The sequence below is a fragment of the Ursus americanus genome, chromosome 14 (assembly GCF_024610735.1).
Source record: "Ursus americanus isolate L20-20 chromosome 14, mUrsAme1.1.p, whole genome shotgun sequence".
NCBI classification, from domain to species: Eukaryota; Metazoa; Chordata; class Mammalia; order Carnivora; family Ursidae; genus Ursus; species Ursus americanus.
Genome location: NC_142140.1, coordinates 64,002,457 through 64,017,803, shown reverse-complemented (window position 1 = coordinate 64,017,803; position 15,347 = coordinate 64,002,457). Strand labels below are relative to the sequence as shown.

Here is a 15,347-nt window from a genome sequence, read left to right as displayed (position 1 = left end):
GGACTTGCATTGTGGGCATCCGTCTTAGCACGGGCCAGGAAACCCTAGACTCTGCATCTGGTTCAGAGTTCTAGGTTCACAGCTGGGGCTCCAGGTGCCTGGCGAAAATAATGACATACCTGTCTGGAAGAGGACATCTTTATCCCCGGTCTCTAAGAATCACCCCAAAACGAATTGTTCAGAGCAGTGACCAGCACACAGTCAAAGATAACCTGGCAGTTGTGGAAACAGCACAACATGAACCAGAACCAGCCCCAGACCGCAGTTACCAATCTGCACAGATTTGCGGTAGTAGAATTATCAGACACAGTTAAGAAAATCACCTGTGCTTGGTATATTTAAAGAAAGAAATGGCTTGAAAGGATCTTGAAAGGCTTGAGAGGATCTTCAGAAAACCGTAGAAAGTCGCAGAAAATTTGAAAAGGGACCAAAATCAAGCTCCTAGAAAAAAACAAAACAAAACAAACGTGAGATTCAGAACTCGGTGGGCATATTTGGTAGTACCAGAAAGAATCAACGAGGGTACAGCTAAGAAAAATATAAGCCTTCGTCTCTCTCCGTAATTGCTAGCTAGCATGTACAAGAGGATGTCCAAACGCTACGGAAGTTACGTTACGATCTCAGTAAGAAAGGGTCTGGAGGGCTTGGTCCAGGAGCCTCGGGACATAGCAAAGGGTTGATCCCGTGTACTTTCCCAATTCAAGGCACAGTTGATCATTTCCTCGTAAACACACGCACACACGCATGGGAAGCTGCAAGCAAGGTATATTTTAACTGTTTGCAGGGTAGGCGTTAAGCAACCCATCCAAGCGTCCCTCCGTTTCTGTTCACGTGGCACCCCATTTGTTGAACTCCGGGGACTTCAGTGAGCTGAGAGTAGCAGCGGGCACATCATCATTTTAAGTGCAGAACTAGGTTGTGAACCGTGAAATGGTCTTTTGTTTCCCTCCCCTCCGCATGTCTTCCTTGCTGATCTGATACGTATAAGTCATAGACGCTTTCACAGGGAGGAAATTTCCGGTTGTTAGCACAGACCAAATTGCAAGGGGGCCACACAGGAGGGCCTGGTGATGAATTTGTTTGTGCGGTTGTTAACAAAGGATTCAAGCACGTCTTTGTAAACCTTTCACTCAGGAGCCCCGGCTGTAAAAATTTCACTGAGATCTTTGTGTGGCTGTTCCTCCCTTTTCCTTGCCCGCCCCCAGCCCCCAAATTGCATCAAGGAGAAAACAATATTGTCTTTTTCCAGCGTCCAGACACAAATTAGGCTGGTGTTTTCCATCGGTCCCTATATGTACTTTCAGATCTGTTACTTGTGTCAGGGCGTCTCCACAAAAGCAAGATCTTTGTCATCGCGGTTAAATATTCAGTGCGCCTCGTCCTCATTAGAATTCAAACTAGAGCCTCGTCTGAGTCTGACGGACGAAGCCAATTGTGAGACGCCAGACTGAGAGTTCTGAATGACTCGGGGTGAGGGACAGTGTTGCTTCTCAGCATATTGACTATTACGTAATGTTGTCTAAGCACGTCGATTGTGATTTTAGCCACATTTCAGTGATGTGGGCAGAAATCCACCCGGCTGACATTGCGCTAACACCGTCCAAACCTGGGACCCTCGATGGGCCTTCAGCGTTTTGGCGTGTGGCTCTCTTAGGGACCCTTATGGGTAGCACAGCACAGCACGGGTGTGGAGCCCAAGCTGGGTCACGATGTGGCCTCTGCCACTTAGGACCCGGGTGCCTGGGAGAGCCGCCTGCCCCGTCCGCATGGTTATTCCTCACATTCAGTGAGAGCAAGCTGGTGGCACAGTGACTGGTCCTAGTGTGTCCTCAGCAAACGCCAGCTATGGGAAAGCATGGGTTTCACTCGGTTGCCCAGAGCCGCCTTGATAAATAGACTCAGAGGCCCTGACCCTCCTTGGAAGCCAGCGGAGAAGGGCTTTTAAGGATAACAGGGATGACTGGAGAAAGTTGCGCAGGGATATTCTGGGGCCGGGAGGTTCACGTCCTCATTGAATTAGAAATGGAGTTGCTTTCTTTCAGATAGACTGAAATGTATAATTTTTTGGCTGAAGCCATCACCGGGCATGAAATTGGTAAGGGGCATCTCCAGGGCACCACGGATGGCGCTGCCTTCCCTTGGATAAGTGTAAACATATTTTTTCTTACATTATCTCTTTTGAACCTAACACAACATAGGTAGGAAGCTGAATTCTAAGTTGTCTGGTTTATTTAACTAACCTTGGAGACCATTTAATCTCTCAAGGAATTTTTTTTTTTTAAAGATTTTATTTATTTATTTGACAGAGATAGAGACAGCCAGCGAGAGAGGGAACACAAGCAGGGGGAATGGGAGAGGAAGAAGCAGGCTCATAGCGGAAGAGCCTGATGTGGGGCTCGATCCCAGAACGCCGGGATCACGCCCTGAGCCGAAGGCAGACGCTTAACCGCTGTGCCACCCAGGCGCCCCTCAAGGAATTGTTTTTAAAACCCTGCCACAGGGCACCTGGTTGGCTCAGTCGGTGAAGTGTCTGCCTTCAGCTCAGGTCATGATCCCAAGGTCCTTGGATTGAGCCCCGCATTGGGCTCCCTGCTCAGCGGGGAGTCTGCTTCTCCCTCTCTTCTGCTCTTCCTCCTGCTCATGCACTCTCTCTCTCTCTCAAATAAATAAATAAAATCTTAAAAAAAAAAATAAAACCCTACTGCAAACACAGAAAATTAAATACCTAATTATGGAGAAGAATAACAGTGGATTCTTTTGTTTCTTACTGCTTATCAAGAATATTTTTCTTGGGGCACCTGGGTGGTGCAGTCGTTGAGCGTCTGCCTTCGGCTCAGGGCGTGATCCTGGAGTTATGGGATCGAGCCCCACATCAGGCTCCTCCGCTGGGAGCCTGCTTCTTCCTCTCCCACTCCCCCTGCTTGTGTTCCCTCTTTCGCTGGCTATCTCTCTCTGTCAAATAAATAAATAAAATCTTAAAATATATATATATATTTTTTCTTGCCTATCATCTGTTTCTTTCTCTTCTCCTCCTACACTGAGATAATCTAGTTTAATTCCTCACTCCCTTATTCTTTACAGACTCGCGTGTCGGTCTCTACACCCAGTGTCGTCTTCCATTCCATGTCTATGGAGAAATGCCCAGTACTCCGCTGATGCATGTCTGCCTTCATAGCCATCTTGTCCTCAAGCTTCATTCCCCATCCATTCATTCTTTTCTTCTTCCCTGTCAACACTGGGCATCATCTGTGGGCCAGGCACTGGGCTCGGTCCTGGAGCTGATGGGTGGGTAGGGCGTGGCACCTGCCCCGGAGACTTAGAGTGGTGGAGAAGGTCCCCGTGTAGATCCCCAGTGACTGCAGGGTGCCCAGGCAGAGAAGGATCTCAGCCAGCCTAGGGGCTCCAAGGTTCCAGGAGGACACAACACGGGAGCAGAGGCCTGAGAAGTGAGTAGGACAGGCTTCCCCTGGGTCTGGCAAAGTGGAAACCCAAAGTAAGCAGGATGTGTATTCTGTGATCCCACGTGGGGGGAGTGAGGGAGGGAAGAAAGGAAGGAGGGAGGGACAGAAGGGAAGGTGGGAGACCCACGTCAGAACTGGAGAGGGCGGTTTGCTAGAACATGCAGAGCTAACACTGTTCCTTCGGAGTGGTGTGAGCCGGCCAGGCTCGGAGCCGAGGGCCGGAGACTGTCAGTGCCTGGAGTACTTTGCTAATTGATTAACTGAAACTTTAAGGAAAATCTATTTCTATCTTAACATTTTGGTACCTCTAGTCATTTTTTTCTACTCATAGTATTTTTACACGATCATGACAATATTCTATTTTTAACGCTTCTATCTTTTTAACATGTTCTTGTAAGCCCTTTCTTCTTTTGTATCTTTAGTACCATTCTATCAAGTAGATACACTGCCCCTTCCTTAGGTACTCTTGTTTGGGGGCTTTTTTTTTTTATAATAATTTTTTATTATGTTATGTTAGTCACCATACAGTATACCCTTAGTTTTTGATGTAATGTTCCATGATTCATTATTTGTGCAGGCCGGTGATGGGTATTAAGGAGGGCACATATTGCATGATGCACTGGGTGTTTGGGGCCTTTTAGACTCTTTCCTCATTTTGCTGTGTAAGTCATGCTGTATTACATACATCAAGCTTTTCTCCGTATATGAGATTTGTTCCTGTCATACGAGATATCGGTGAGGATGCTTCCAGGGCCAGAATCAGAGACTGGGTCTGACTCTTATTTCGACAGGGCCCTGACTGGGAGGTTGTTGGAGCCCAGAGAAGGGACAGGAGGCCGGAGGGCCAGGGGCAAAGCAGCCCTCCCTGGGCAAGGAGGCCAGGATGCTACAGCCAGAGTAGCCGAGTGACCCAACCGCCTCACTGCCCCGCCCCCCACGTCTCTTCATCAGAGGGGGGTGCCAAGCTGGCCAGGTCTGGCTGCCAGCGGTGGGCCGAGGAGCAATCTGACCATGTTGGACTTCGCGTGATAGGAGCTGCTCAAAATGGAAATTGGGGTTGGTTCTGGACAGCCAGGAAAAAAACCAAAGCGAAACAAAACGCGGCCATTACAACCACATTACTTACTTCCCAGGTTGACTTATTTAGGTCCAGGGTGGGAGCAGTGTTAAGTTGATACATACTGCTGAATTATTCTTCCAGTGATGTATCAGGAACCAGCCCCCCCCCCAACTCGGACTTGCTGGCCACAGTACGTTGTGAAAATCCAGTGCCGCCTGTCACCCTTGAATAAATTCTGGTATTGAGAAGTTTCTGTCTGCTGGAAATCCCTCTTCGTCCTTGATGCCTGTGACACAGCTAGGCACCAAGGAGAAGTCGTAAGGCCTGATGGCCGGCCTCAGGGAGCACACAGTCAGACAGGAAGGCAGCAAGCTCAGGGAAGCGCATTTATAAAGACCTCTGGATATTCACACGACACCGTCGAAGCAACCTCATCGGGCCCCTCATTCTGGAAAGTTGGTTAGACATCTGGCAGAGGCATGTTCCAGGCAGTAGGACGTGCAGGTTTGCAGGAGACACTAAGGCCGGAAACGACACTCTGTTTCTCAAACAAGAATTGGGGCTGGCCGGCTGGGCCCAAGGGCGGCTGCTGGAGAGGCATGGCCGTGAGGCTAGTCACGGAGGCTAGGCCAGCTCAGGGGGAGCTCAGGCTGCAAACCCAGCCCCCTTTTGGCTGGCATTGCTTTCCCTCTTTCTGCTTCTACTGAACACAACACGTTGGGCTCAGTCCTCTTGGCACATTTTCCCTGGCACTTTATCTCTAAGCTGCTTCTGCTGCTCTCTTGGACGGCTTCATGGTCAACCGGAAGTTGGACATCTCAGACCCGGACTGTGCCTGAAGTTCAAGGTCCGTGTCTTCGGCTGCTGCCAGTCCGTCTCTCTGGCCTGCCCCCCAGCACCTTCTCAGCCTCTGCATCTTCTTTGTACACTCGTTACCTGCAGCCCCAAAGTGGCTTCCTCTCCCATGCTTGCTTCCTATTTTTTTCTGGCTCAAAGTTCCCTCAGTTCCTTCAAATACTTTCAGAGACCAGACAGTAACCTTCATAAGGAAGCGGGCCGCCGCGATGACCTCCAGTGGCACATGGGAGAGTAAACAGCACGTTGTCGCCAAGTGGGAATGCGTGCCGGTCACCTGTCTGCTTGTTTTCTTGGGAGAAGCCTGAAATCTGGATCTTCAAGTATACTTTCCCAGTATTTTAGTGTTGACAGTAAATAACATTTAAAGAAATGTCCACGTGGGCCAAGTAAAACATGTCACAGCGCACTACTTGGGGACCTCTTGGTCACATCCATCCAGTCCCCCCCGCCCCCAGCCTGTTGGGAATGACTCTGAGATCTCCCTCTTCCCTCTTCAGGGCCTGATGTTCTCGCCGCTCTGTTCCTGGCTCTTGTCACGTTTATGTGGCCATTAAAGATAATAATGACGAAGTCTGTTTATCGGGACAGGAAAATGCATGTGAGTGGAATCTTGATCGTATTTATAGAAAGTGTGGCCTGCATCTTCTGGTTTTGGTGTCTGAATACAGCAAACATCCCCCTCCCCGCCCCCAGCTGTCAGCGTTCCAAAGAGAAATAAGAGGAATCTCTCTGCTTAAGGTGCTTATTTTTTAAACATGCTTTTCCCAGTTGATTTTAAACTGCTTCCCTCCCTTTGCCACATCTGCTGCATTTTAGACAAAATGACTTTTCGCCGTCATGGGGACGGTAGACACCAAGTAGTAAAACCGTATAGCGCGACTCTTAGGAGACCTGCTTCTGGAACCCAAGAGAAGTCTGCGGCACTCTGATGACCATATTGGGATTGGCCCAGATGCATTTCAGGGGCTAACGTGTGCGGCTCACAGACCTCTCCTCCTCTGGGCACCCCTTATATCCTCCCTCCCTTCTGGGCCCTGTGGTTGCTCGTGAAATGTGTTAAATGCACGTGTGAGGCGTTTGTGGTCAGATGTGTCATATATGTGACCACATCACTGTTGTCTGCTTTGATTTTCGAGTTCCTACTGTGGAAAAGCCCATTTTTCTGCTAATAGCATTTATTTGGGAAGCAGGAATAAGAGCAGTAAGTTCAAATGTTGATGCTTCGGCTTAATCCAGGCCAAATGAAGCCTTTGAGAGAAGCGCAAAATTGGAAAACCTTTATTTAATGGAAGGTGATTGATAGGGGCTGACAGCCTCAGAGGCCTCCCCGCTTCTGTAATCTGCTACGAGGCTATCATCAAGGGGTCAGAAATGATCACAAAGTAGAATCGGTTTTTGATTATTGTTTTTGCTTGGTGTGGTTTGGAAAGATAAGGTGTGATTTCCAAGAGTGGCTTCTGTTGTTACCGGAGTAATAATTACACCGTGTGGGCCTCGGTGGGTGCTACCCCCTGATATACGAGTTTGTGCGTGTTTTCTGGTAATGTGTGTTCACCAGGGACTTCACATGTTTTCAGATGGCCCTATGGGACCCGTGAGGACTGGCTGGGCTGCGAAAGACCGTCAGGAGGCCTGGGACAGAGTATGCCTTGCATACTCGAGGTATACTTGAACTCTGTTCTCTGTCCACTGCCCATGGAGGGGAAGAGTGCCCCAACACCTGCTTGACATGTCTTGTCAACCCAGCCTAACCCTTCAGGACTTCACCATTACACCCAAGTACTCCCCACTCATCTATGGATTTTCTTTTATACTGTAAATTGAAGTGAAATGAAGAATTGGATTCTGGTCGTGACAGAGATCACCCAGGCTGGGTAAGCCCGGGATCGGGAAGTCACTGGATGTCTCTGTACATGCAACACACCAGCGGCTTAGACTAGACGCTCTTTGAGGTTCATCCAAATCTATCATCCTCTTTTCACACCCCTTTGCAGAGAATCAGGCACCCCCTCGTAACCCCGCCGTACCCTACACACGCACACGGAGTGATACGTCGGAGACGAGCCAAGGGTCAAGGGCAGAATTGTGCCTGTCTCATTTCCTACAGGCTGGCCAGCTCCAAGTCAGATACCTGCAGGATTAAATCGTAGCTGAACAGGGATTTTTACCTGCATCATCACGTGTTGCTACCTTGGCTGTAAATGTTGTGAACCAACGTCTGTCATCTTTCTCATCAGAACAAAACAAGAAAGACAAGGACATTTTTAATGGAAGATACAGAGAAAGTTTGGTGGTTTTAGTCTGTATCCAGATAGGAAAATAAAGGAATGGGGTTATGGGAATAACTCTGGGTTCTGTGTTCAAGAGTAGTTCTTAGAGGGGCGCCTGGGTGGCACAGTGGTTAAGCGTCTGCCTTCGGCTCAGGGCGTGATCCCAGCGTTCTGGGATCGAGCCCCACATCAGGCTCCTCCGCTATAAGCCTGCTTCTTCCTCTCCCACTCACCTGCTTGTGTTCCCTCTCTCGCTGGCTGTCTCTATCCTGTCGAATAAATAAAATCTTTAAAAAAAAAAAAAGAGTAGTTCTTAGAGATTCTGAACACTTTTCTCTCAAGTTGGGCTATTTTTAGTTACGTTTTTTAGAAGTGAGTCGGTGGGCCTCTTTTTTCTTTTTTTTAAAATTTTTTGAAAAACATCTCTAAAGATTTAAGTTTTTAGCACAGGCTTCCCTGCCTCTCCCCTCTTAAAAAATGTAACTCTAAAATGGGTTAAGCGGACATGTCGCTGGGTTTAGGGTTGTTAAAGTCACAGTTGTTCGCAAGTGGATTATCTTCTTGGTGTGTTATCAAAACAGAAATTCAGGTTGTCAGATTATCTTCCTGATCGCCTGTGCCCACTCTGTTTGGGGCGGCCTCCGATTTTGGTGGGTGCTCAGAGAATGGGGCAGTTTTACTTGGACATCAGCTGCGATAGCCAACATTGCTCAGGAGAAACAGCAACCACGAGAAATAAAGTTGAGCAGTTGTCATGGTTGTAGAAACGTAATAACTAGTAGCTGGCCCCAGTACCGTCCGACTCTGTTCACAGCATCTCTTCACAGCAACAACACAGGCCCATGTGTTGTTCTGTCCACGAGCGAATCCCCACTCACACCTGCTCTTCAGCCTTCAGCATGCTTCAGAGCCCCCGTGAACAGCAGCTCAAGTGCAAAGCGATGCTTACGGTCCAGACAATCTGCCCTTGTGACTTCCTCTTGATCCTAATGAAACTTGCCCACTTGGCAGTGCCTGTGTTGGAATGACGTCGCAGGGATTGGGTAGTTTCAGGGAATGTGTGGTATTCAAAAAATAAATAGATAACTCTCCCTTACCAAGCCCCTTGGACGTGCAGCGTTATCAGCCAGATTCTGACCTTTAAAGAAAGGGACTCTAGACGTTGTCGCATTATTGAAAGCTTGAGAGGGCCCTTCATCGCCTCCAACACAACCTCACCAGTGACTCAGTGTTTAATCTTTGGCTCACCTTTTCTTTCTGTCTCAGAGCCAAGCAATCATGACAATTTCCAGTCATTGAACCAGCGTTAAATTCCTAAGAAAAATTGATTTGGGGCTCATTTTAAGTCACTGATGAGTTTTCTCGGCCCGTGTGTGTGAACAGTGAGATCAATTTCTCCGGATTAGCAGCAGAATGCTCTTTGTATTGGACTTGAGTCTCAGCGGTGCGTGACATGGGCCGCCTCCCGCGGCCGGCACCTCGGGTCTCTGCTCACATCTGCACATCGGGCACGCACCTGTGTCGGCCTTGTGTCTCCTAAGCAGCCTCCCCATGTCCGCTCACTCATGCTAGTTAGAGACTTGGGCCCTTGAAGCACTAGCTCCTTTCAGAGTGACTTCAGGATTTCTGAAAAGCCTTATATATTTTTTTAAAATTTCTTGTAGATATGGATCTGAGAGTTTTCATCGTTCTGTTGGCATTGGTCTGCTGTAGCTTCCTACCTGTAAATACTCAGAGAGATGAAAAGAAACTGGAAAAGGGTCACTTTTAAAAATTTTATTTTATTTATTTATTTGAGAGAGAGAGAGCATGAGGGGGGAGAGGGGCTGAAGGTGAGGGAGTAGAAGACTCCCCGCTAAGTAGGAAGCCTGAGGCGGGACTCGATCCCAGGACCCTGAGATCGTGACCTGAGCTGAAGGCAGACACTGACTGACTGAGCCACCCAGGCACCCCAGAAAATGGTCATTTTCAAGAATGAATAAATATGGTGGTCACACAATACTGTGAACAGACTTAGGGCCAACCGAACCACACACTTAAGGCTGGTTCGTGGGGTAAATTTCATGGTACGCACATTTAACCACAATAAATTTTTTTTTAATTTAAAAAACAAATGAAATTTCACTACATGAAATTATGGTAAAGTTATAGTAATACAATTTCTAAAATTCCTTGGCATCATTATAAAATAATGTACAATACTGTCCCGTACAACCGTTTTTTATGTGGTATGGTAATAGAATCTTAATTATATCAATACAGATTTGCCTAAGCAAAATAGAGAAGGGAACAAAAATGCCCTCAAAAATTAGAGGGTATCTCATAAATAAATGTAGGGGAATTAAACATTATTGTTGCTGTATCTTATTTTTGTCATTCCTATTAATATTAGAAAAGGACAGGGCGCCTGGGTGGCTCAGTCATTAACCGTCTGCCTTCAGCTCAGGTCATGATCCCAGGGTCCTGGGATCGAGCCCCGTATCGGGCTCCCTGCTCAGCAGGGAGTCTGCTTCCCCCACTCTCACTGCTGTGTTCCCTCTCTCGCTGTCTCCCTCCCTCTGCCAAATAAATAAATAAAACCTTTTTTAAAAATAATATTAGGAAAGCACAGTTAACTGATCACTGATACATCCCTATATCCAAAGTATTGGCAATTTATTTCTGAAACCTGAAACGAAAGTTTTCTGCCTGGAATGTTTGATTTCCAGAGACGTCCCTCTTTCTGTCATCAGCCCTCTGGCATTACGCTTTTCATATAATTTCAGTAACGTGAGTCTTAGCGTATTTATCCTTCAAAAATCAAGGATGCCTTTTGCCCCACCTTGCTGCTCTGACTGCCATTTTGTTTACAGGTAATGAAGCCTCTAAGAGTTGGGGGACGTGCTTTTTCATTTCGGTGAGGCATCAGGCTCACCTTAACTGTGATACTGAGTCTGTTTTGTACTCACTGTGCCGTCCTTGGCAAGGTTAAACTGCCAGTCCGTCCAAAGGTCATCCTCCTTGCGATCCAAATTTACTTGTCTCTTCTGCCTGTCTTTTCAACTCTGCTTCTCTTTCTTCCGGCTGGAGCGGCTTCTGTGGTTTTCCTCCTTCCATAGTATTTTTTAGCTGTGTCTTATATTTTTGGTAGCATGTGCTGGCTCCAATCAATTTAATAGCCAGATGTGCTGGACTTTAAATATTCTTCCCTCACCCCCCATCCCCCAAAAGCACCTTTATTGCCAGGTGGCAAAAATTCTAGACCTTAGGCAAATTTTTCAGAACAAGAGCCCTTTTAGCCTGTCAGTACTAAGTAAATATTTCTAAGCACTTTGCAAAGTGGAGACTGTAATTGTGATACAATTTTATATGTGAAGGGAGAGGGGAAGGAGAGCCATCTGGAAGGAGCTTCTCTTTGTCCTATGGCTGTTCTTCTAACCCTCACAGAGCTAAACAGAACAACTTGCCTGGGGCAGATAGAAGACCTACGTTTTTAAAGGCACATATTACATGGGGTGTTTTGGTTTTTTGGTTTTTTTGGTTTTTTTGGGAAAAGATCAAATTACTACTGATTATACCAGTAACGCTCAGAATGAACCTGATAGTTTTCCTGAGTTTTTCTGTCCGAGCAACATACAAACTTGTTTATCTGCACCCTTCGTTTCAAAGAAGCCAAATCGGGGGCCTCTGGCATTGCCAAAAGCCTGGAGCACTGTCAGATTTGTAGGTAATGAAAAGTAATAAGGAGACCTTTGGAGATTTTCTGCCTACAGATTTGAGGCTCCCTATTCAACCTTTCCCCTCTGGGTTGATGGGTTTATTTAGAAGGTAGTAGTTACTTGCACAGGCGATAATATCTCTTCTCCTCCATGCTGATGTTCCTAGTCAGGCGCAAGCTTCTGAGCTCTGGTGCGGGGATGCCGTAAACACGCTCGACCCTTGAACAACGTGGGCTTGAACTGTGCAGGTCCACTCCTACATAGATTTTTTCCCCCAATAAATGCAGTATAGTACTATAAATGATTCTCTCTTCCTCGTGATTTTTTTAAATGACATTTTCTTCGCTCTAGCTCCCTTTACTGTAAGAATGCGGTGTAGAACACGTACAACGTACAGAACGTGTGTTAATGGACTGTTATCAGCAAGGCTTCCGGTCAGCAGCAGGCTGTGAAGTTACATTTTGGGGGAATCAAAAGTTATACGTGGATTTTCAACAGCGTGGGGGTCAGCGCCTCTAACCCCTCTTGGTTCAAGGGTCAAGTGTCATTCTAAGTAGGTTTCTCTGAGCTCACAGGCCTGGGGCAGGAGCAGCCCCCAAGGGGCTCGCCTTAAAGGGCTCTGGAGTGTGACAGTCAGTGCAGCCTTAAGCCATGACTCTCTGGCCCATGCTGGGCTCTCCCTGTGCGCTCCGTACTCTCCTCTCTTTCCAGGCCTTTTTCTTCTTTCCTGTTTTCTTTCAGGAAAACTGTCAGACTTCCGGTCTTCCTCCCCTCCCTGTCTTCTCTATTCCTCGTCTCAGTAAAGAATATGCCTTCCAAAGGCCTCCCTCCTCAGCCTTCCCCTGCCCTCATCGCCAGCTTCTGCAAAGCCCTGGCCTCCTCCGCTCTGTTGGGTGTGTCCCAGCCGGCCACTTTCTCTCCTCGCTGTGTCACAGAGCATGGTGCCATCTGGAAGTGTGCTACTGAATAGAACAGAAGACAGGAATAGTCCAAAAGCACATTTTTAAAAATGTTGTATCATGGCTTTATGATATACCATACAGCTTACTTTGTAAAAATACCTTTTGTATACATTTTCTTGCCATATCCATGACTCATTTTTAAGCGTGTTGAAGCTAGTGAATTAACTCCCGAGTGATGCCGCATGACTGCCTTTTTGCAAAATTGAAGACTGAAGCCACCTTCTCCCAGCTCATTTTTATCTCCTCATAAGAGGTGTTCGGGGTTTTGTTCTTTGGTCATGTTAGCAGTATGCCAACCATTTTGGTGTCAGTCAGACTTTATGGAGAAGGGTCTGTCATGCGTCTGGCTGCTTAGTTTGGAAAGCGGTGGATATCCTCTTTCACTTCGGAGTTCTCATGAGGGTCGCTTCACCATCTTCTAGAGACCTCTGACTTTATCTAAATAATAAACTCAGATTGTACTTTTGCAATCATAACCATAGATGAGGCTTCATGCCCTTAGCTCTTTCTGGTAATGAAGATGTATTGCTGCTTTAAAAAAACTTTTTTTAATCCCTCAGGGAGGCTCTACCAGTCAGGGGGCAATCAGGAAAAAGAGTAACCGTACTAGCTATTTCACCCAGAGGAGACATAATACAGAGAACTTGCTGCAACACTGTTGGAAGGATGGAGGGTGAGGTAATCCAGACATTAGTACCTGTGTGAGGCAGCTACCACTCATAGACATGGGCGTAGTAGGGCACAGAAATGTATTCCAGAGCACAGGCGCATACTGCTGCCCTCCTGGGACTGCTGCCCAGCCAGTGCTGGAACAGCAGTACCATGGTTGGATGACATCAGACTAGAAGAGAGCTGCCTTGCTCGTGCTGGGACCACAAGAGAGGCTGCCATGGCCACAGCTGGGCTCACTGAGGGAATTGAGAAACTTGCAGAGACACTGCTAGAAGCAGATGGGGAAAGAGAGGAAGAAGGACAGCTTTTATCCTTCTTCTTGCTTTCTGAAGTCTTTCTAGTGCCTAATATTGGCAAAATGTAATAGGAAGCTAGCTGGCAAGGGAGCCTGGGAAAGGTGGTTTGCAAACTCCAAAGGTGGTTTGCAAACTCCAGCATGACAGAACAGAGCGAAGAAGGGCAGGTATAGTGCTAAGAGACAACAGATAATTCCTGGCCCATAGGCTCTTTATGTGGGGACCATTGAGATGTTCTATGTATCTATCTCACTGAAATCATCTGAGGTGTTTTTCCCCATATTTTATTTTATTTTATTCTTTCTTTCTTTCTTTCTTTCTTTCTTTCTTTCTTTCTTTCTTTCTTTCTTTCTTTCTTTCTTTCATGTTTCTTCTTTCATAAGTTCCTCATGGACCTGTTGAATTAGAAAAAGCTTTATATGTATTCTAGAAAACTATTTGATTACAACTCTTCATCCCTAGCAACATGAATCTCAGACTTTCAGACAATATATACGTTGTCAATAACAACAACAACAAAAAAAACAGTGTTGTTGTCACATTGAGCTACTGGAAGGAATGATATTATTTCTACTGCTTGGCAGGTGGACCTACCATATTAAATAATTATAGATATGAACAAATGTACAACAGTTGGGCTTCATATCTTATAATTAGATTGGCTTATATCCTTCAGTTATTTTCTTTCTATCTCTTTGAGAAAGAATGAACTGAGAAGTTATCTGTGAAAAAAGTGACAAACATAAAGGACCATGGCCCACCCCCTGCAGTTTTAGAGATTAGAAGGTAAAGTTGAAGAAACCTTCCAGAAATCAGAACCAAAGACCAGGGAGGGTATAAAAATTAGAGGATCAGCCCAAGATCCAAAGAGTAGGAATGCCACAATGAGAAAATAGGGGCAAGGAAATTTTCGAGGGAAAGAATGCAAGAGATTTCCCTAGAACTGAGGGACAGGAGTGACCATCTTGAAAGAATCCACTAGGTACCCAGCTTAATAAATGAAAAAAGACCCATGTCAAGGCACAGCATAATGAAATTTCAAAACATACGGGTAAAAAGAAATTCCTGTAAGTTTCCGAAAGTAAGTGGAAGGGAGCACAAGAGGGTAGGGGAAGAGAATGTTCAAAGGATCTGAAATCAGAATGGCATCCAGTATCTCATGAAAAACACTGGATGGCAGTGAAGTATTGCAGGAAGGTCCTGGCAGATGTACTTGCCTTAAATGAGAAAGTTACTCTAGAAAGGGGGTCTCTGATGCCAGAAATGAAGGAGAGAAGTAAAAGAGAATTCCCTGGATGATAGCAGTGGGAACACTTGGGATATCAACTGTGCAACAGACCAAGAGAATCACCATTCCAGAATAGATTTAGAGGTCAGGGGGGAAATAGAATGCTATATTTTCCTAGATGAAAAAATGCACTGAGAGGCTGTTGGAGAGCGTGAGATTTGGTAGCAGGGAATCTAAGCAATTGAAAAAGAAAGGCAATTATTAACTCCAGGAAAACGAAAGGTACTACAAAAAAAGGAAATATAGTTACAATGCATTACTTATGAGTGAATGTGTACATAGCCATAATAATTTAGATGTTAGTTGTTAAAATAACCTAAATGTATGATTTAAGTGTACGGTAGATGGGAAAGAGAAGAGGTGGAGTTTAAAAGAGCTAAGTCCTCCTACAATGAAAGAGGAAATGACTATGTAATATCTAAAATTGATGGAATTTAGAGATTATGGTCTAAGCACATGATTTTAAATTGTGGAGACAAAAAAAATTGTGGGGACTAATGATGGAGTAGTCAGAAGGGGGAGACATATTGCTTTTTTTTTTAAGTAAGTCTTTTTTATAATTATTTGAATTTTTTAGTTTGTGGCATAAATCATTTTGATACAATCATTTTTCTTTAATGTTGAGGTCTTTAGGTTTGTAGGTTCTGTTGTCTTAAGGGATAAGCTTCTAAATGGCAAACAAATCAGTTAATTAAAAATATAGAGTTTATTAAGTAAAAAAGAATTCAAGTAACTTTTGAATAGAGTTCTTTGTATTCCCGAAATGATGAACTGTAGAAATC

The 15,347-nt window shown here is 45.7% G+C and overlaps 1 protein-coding gene across 4 annotated transcripts in view; it reads left to right on the top strand.

Moving 5' to 3' along the window:
* The window catches only part of STX8 (syntaxin 8), a 247,999-nt gene that overhangs the window by 154,944 nt on the left and 77,708 nt on the right, over window positions 1-15,347 (top strand). Inside the window, exons 8-9 of one of the 4 annotated variants that reach the window (XM_087867610.1) lie at window positions 5,877-5,977; window positions 6,957-7,953. The exons of 2 other annotated variants lie outside the window; for them this stretch is intronic. In XM_087867610.1, coding sequence (XP_087723736.1) covers window positions 5,877-5,977; window positions 6,957-6,977 — 122 coding nt within the window. In that variant the 3' untranslated portion in view covers window positions 6,978-7,953. Of the gene's footprint in view, window positions 1-5,876; window positions 7,954-15,347 lie in introns of those variants that run through there. One more of the 4 variants, XM_087867609.1, reaches the window with a different exon arrangement.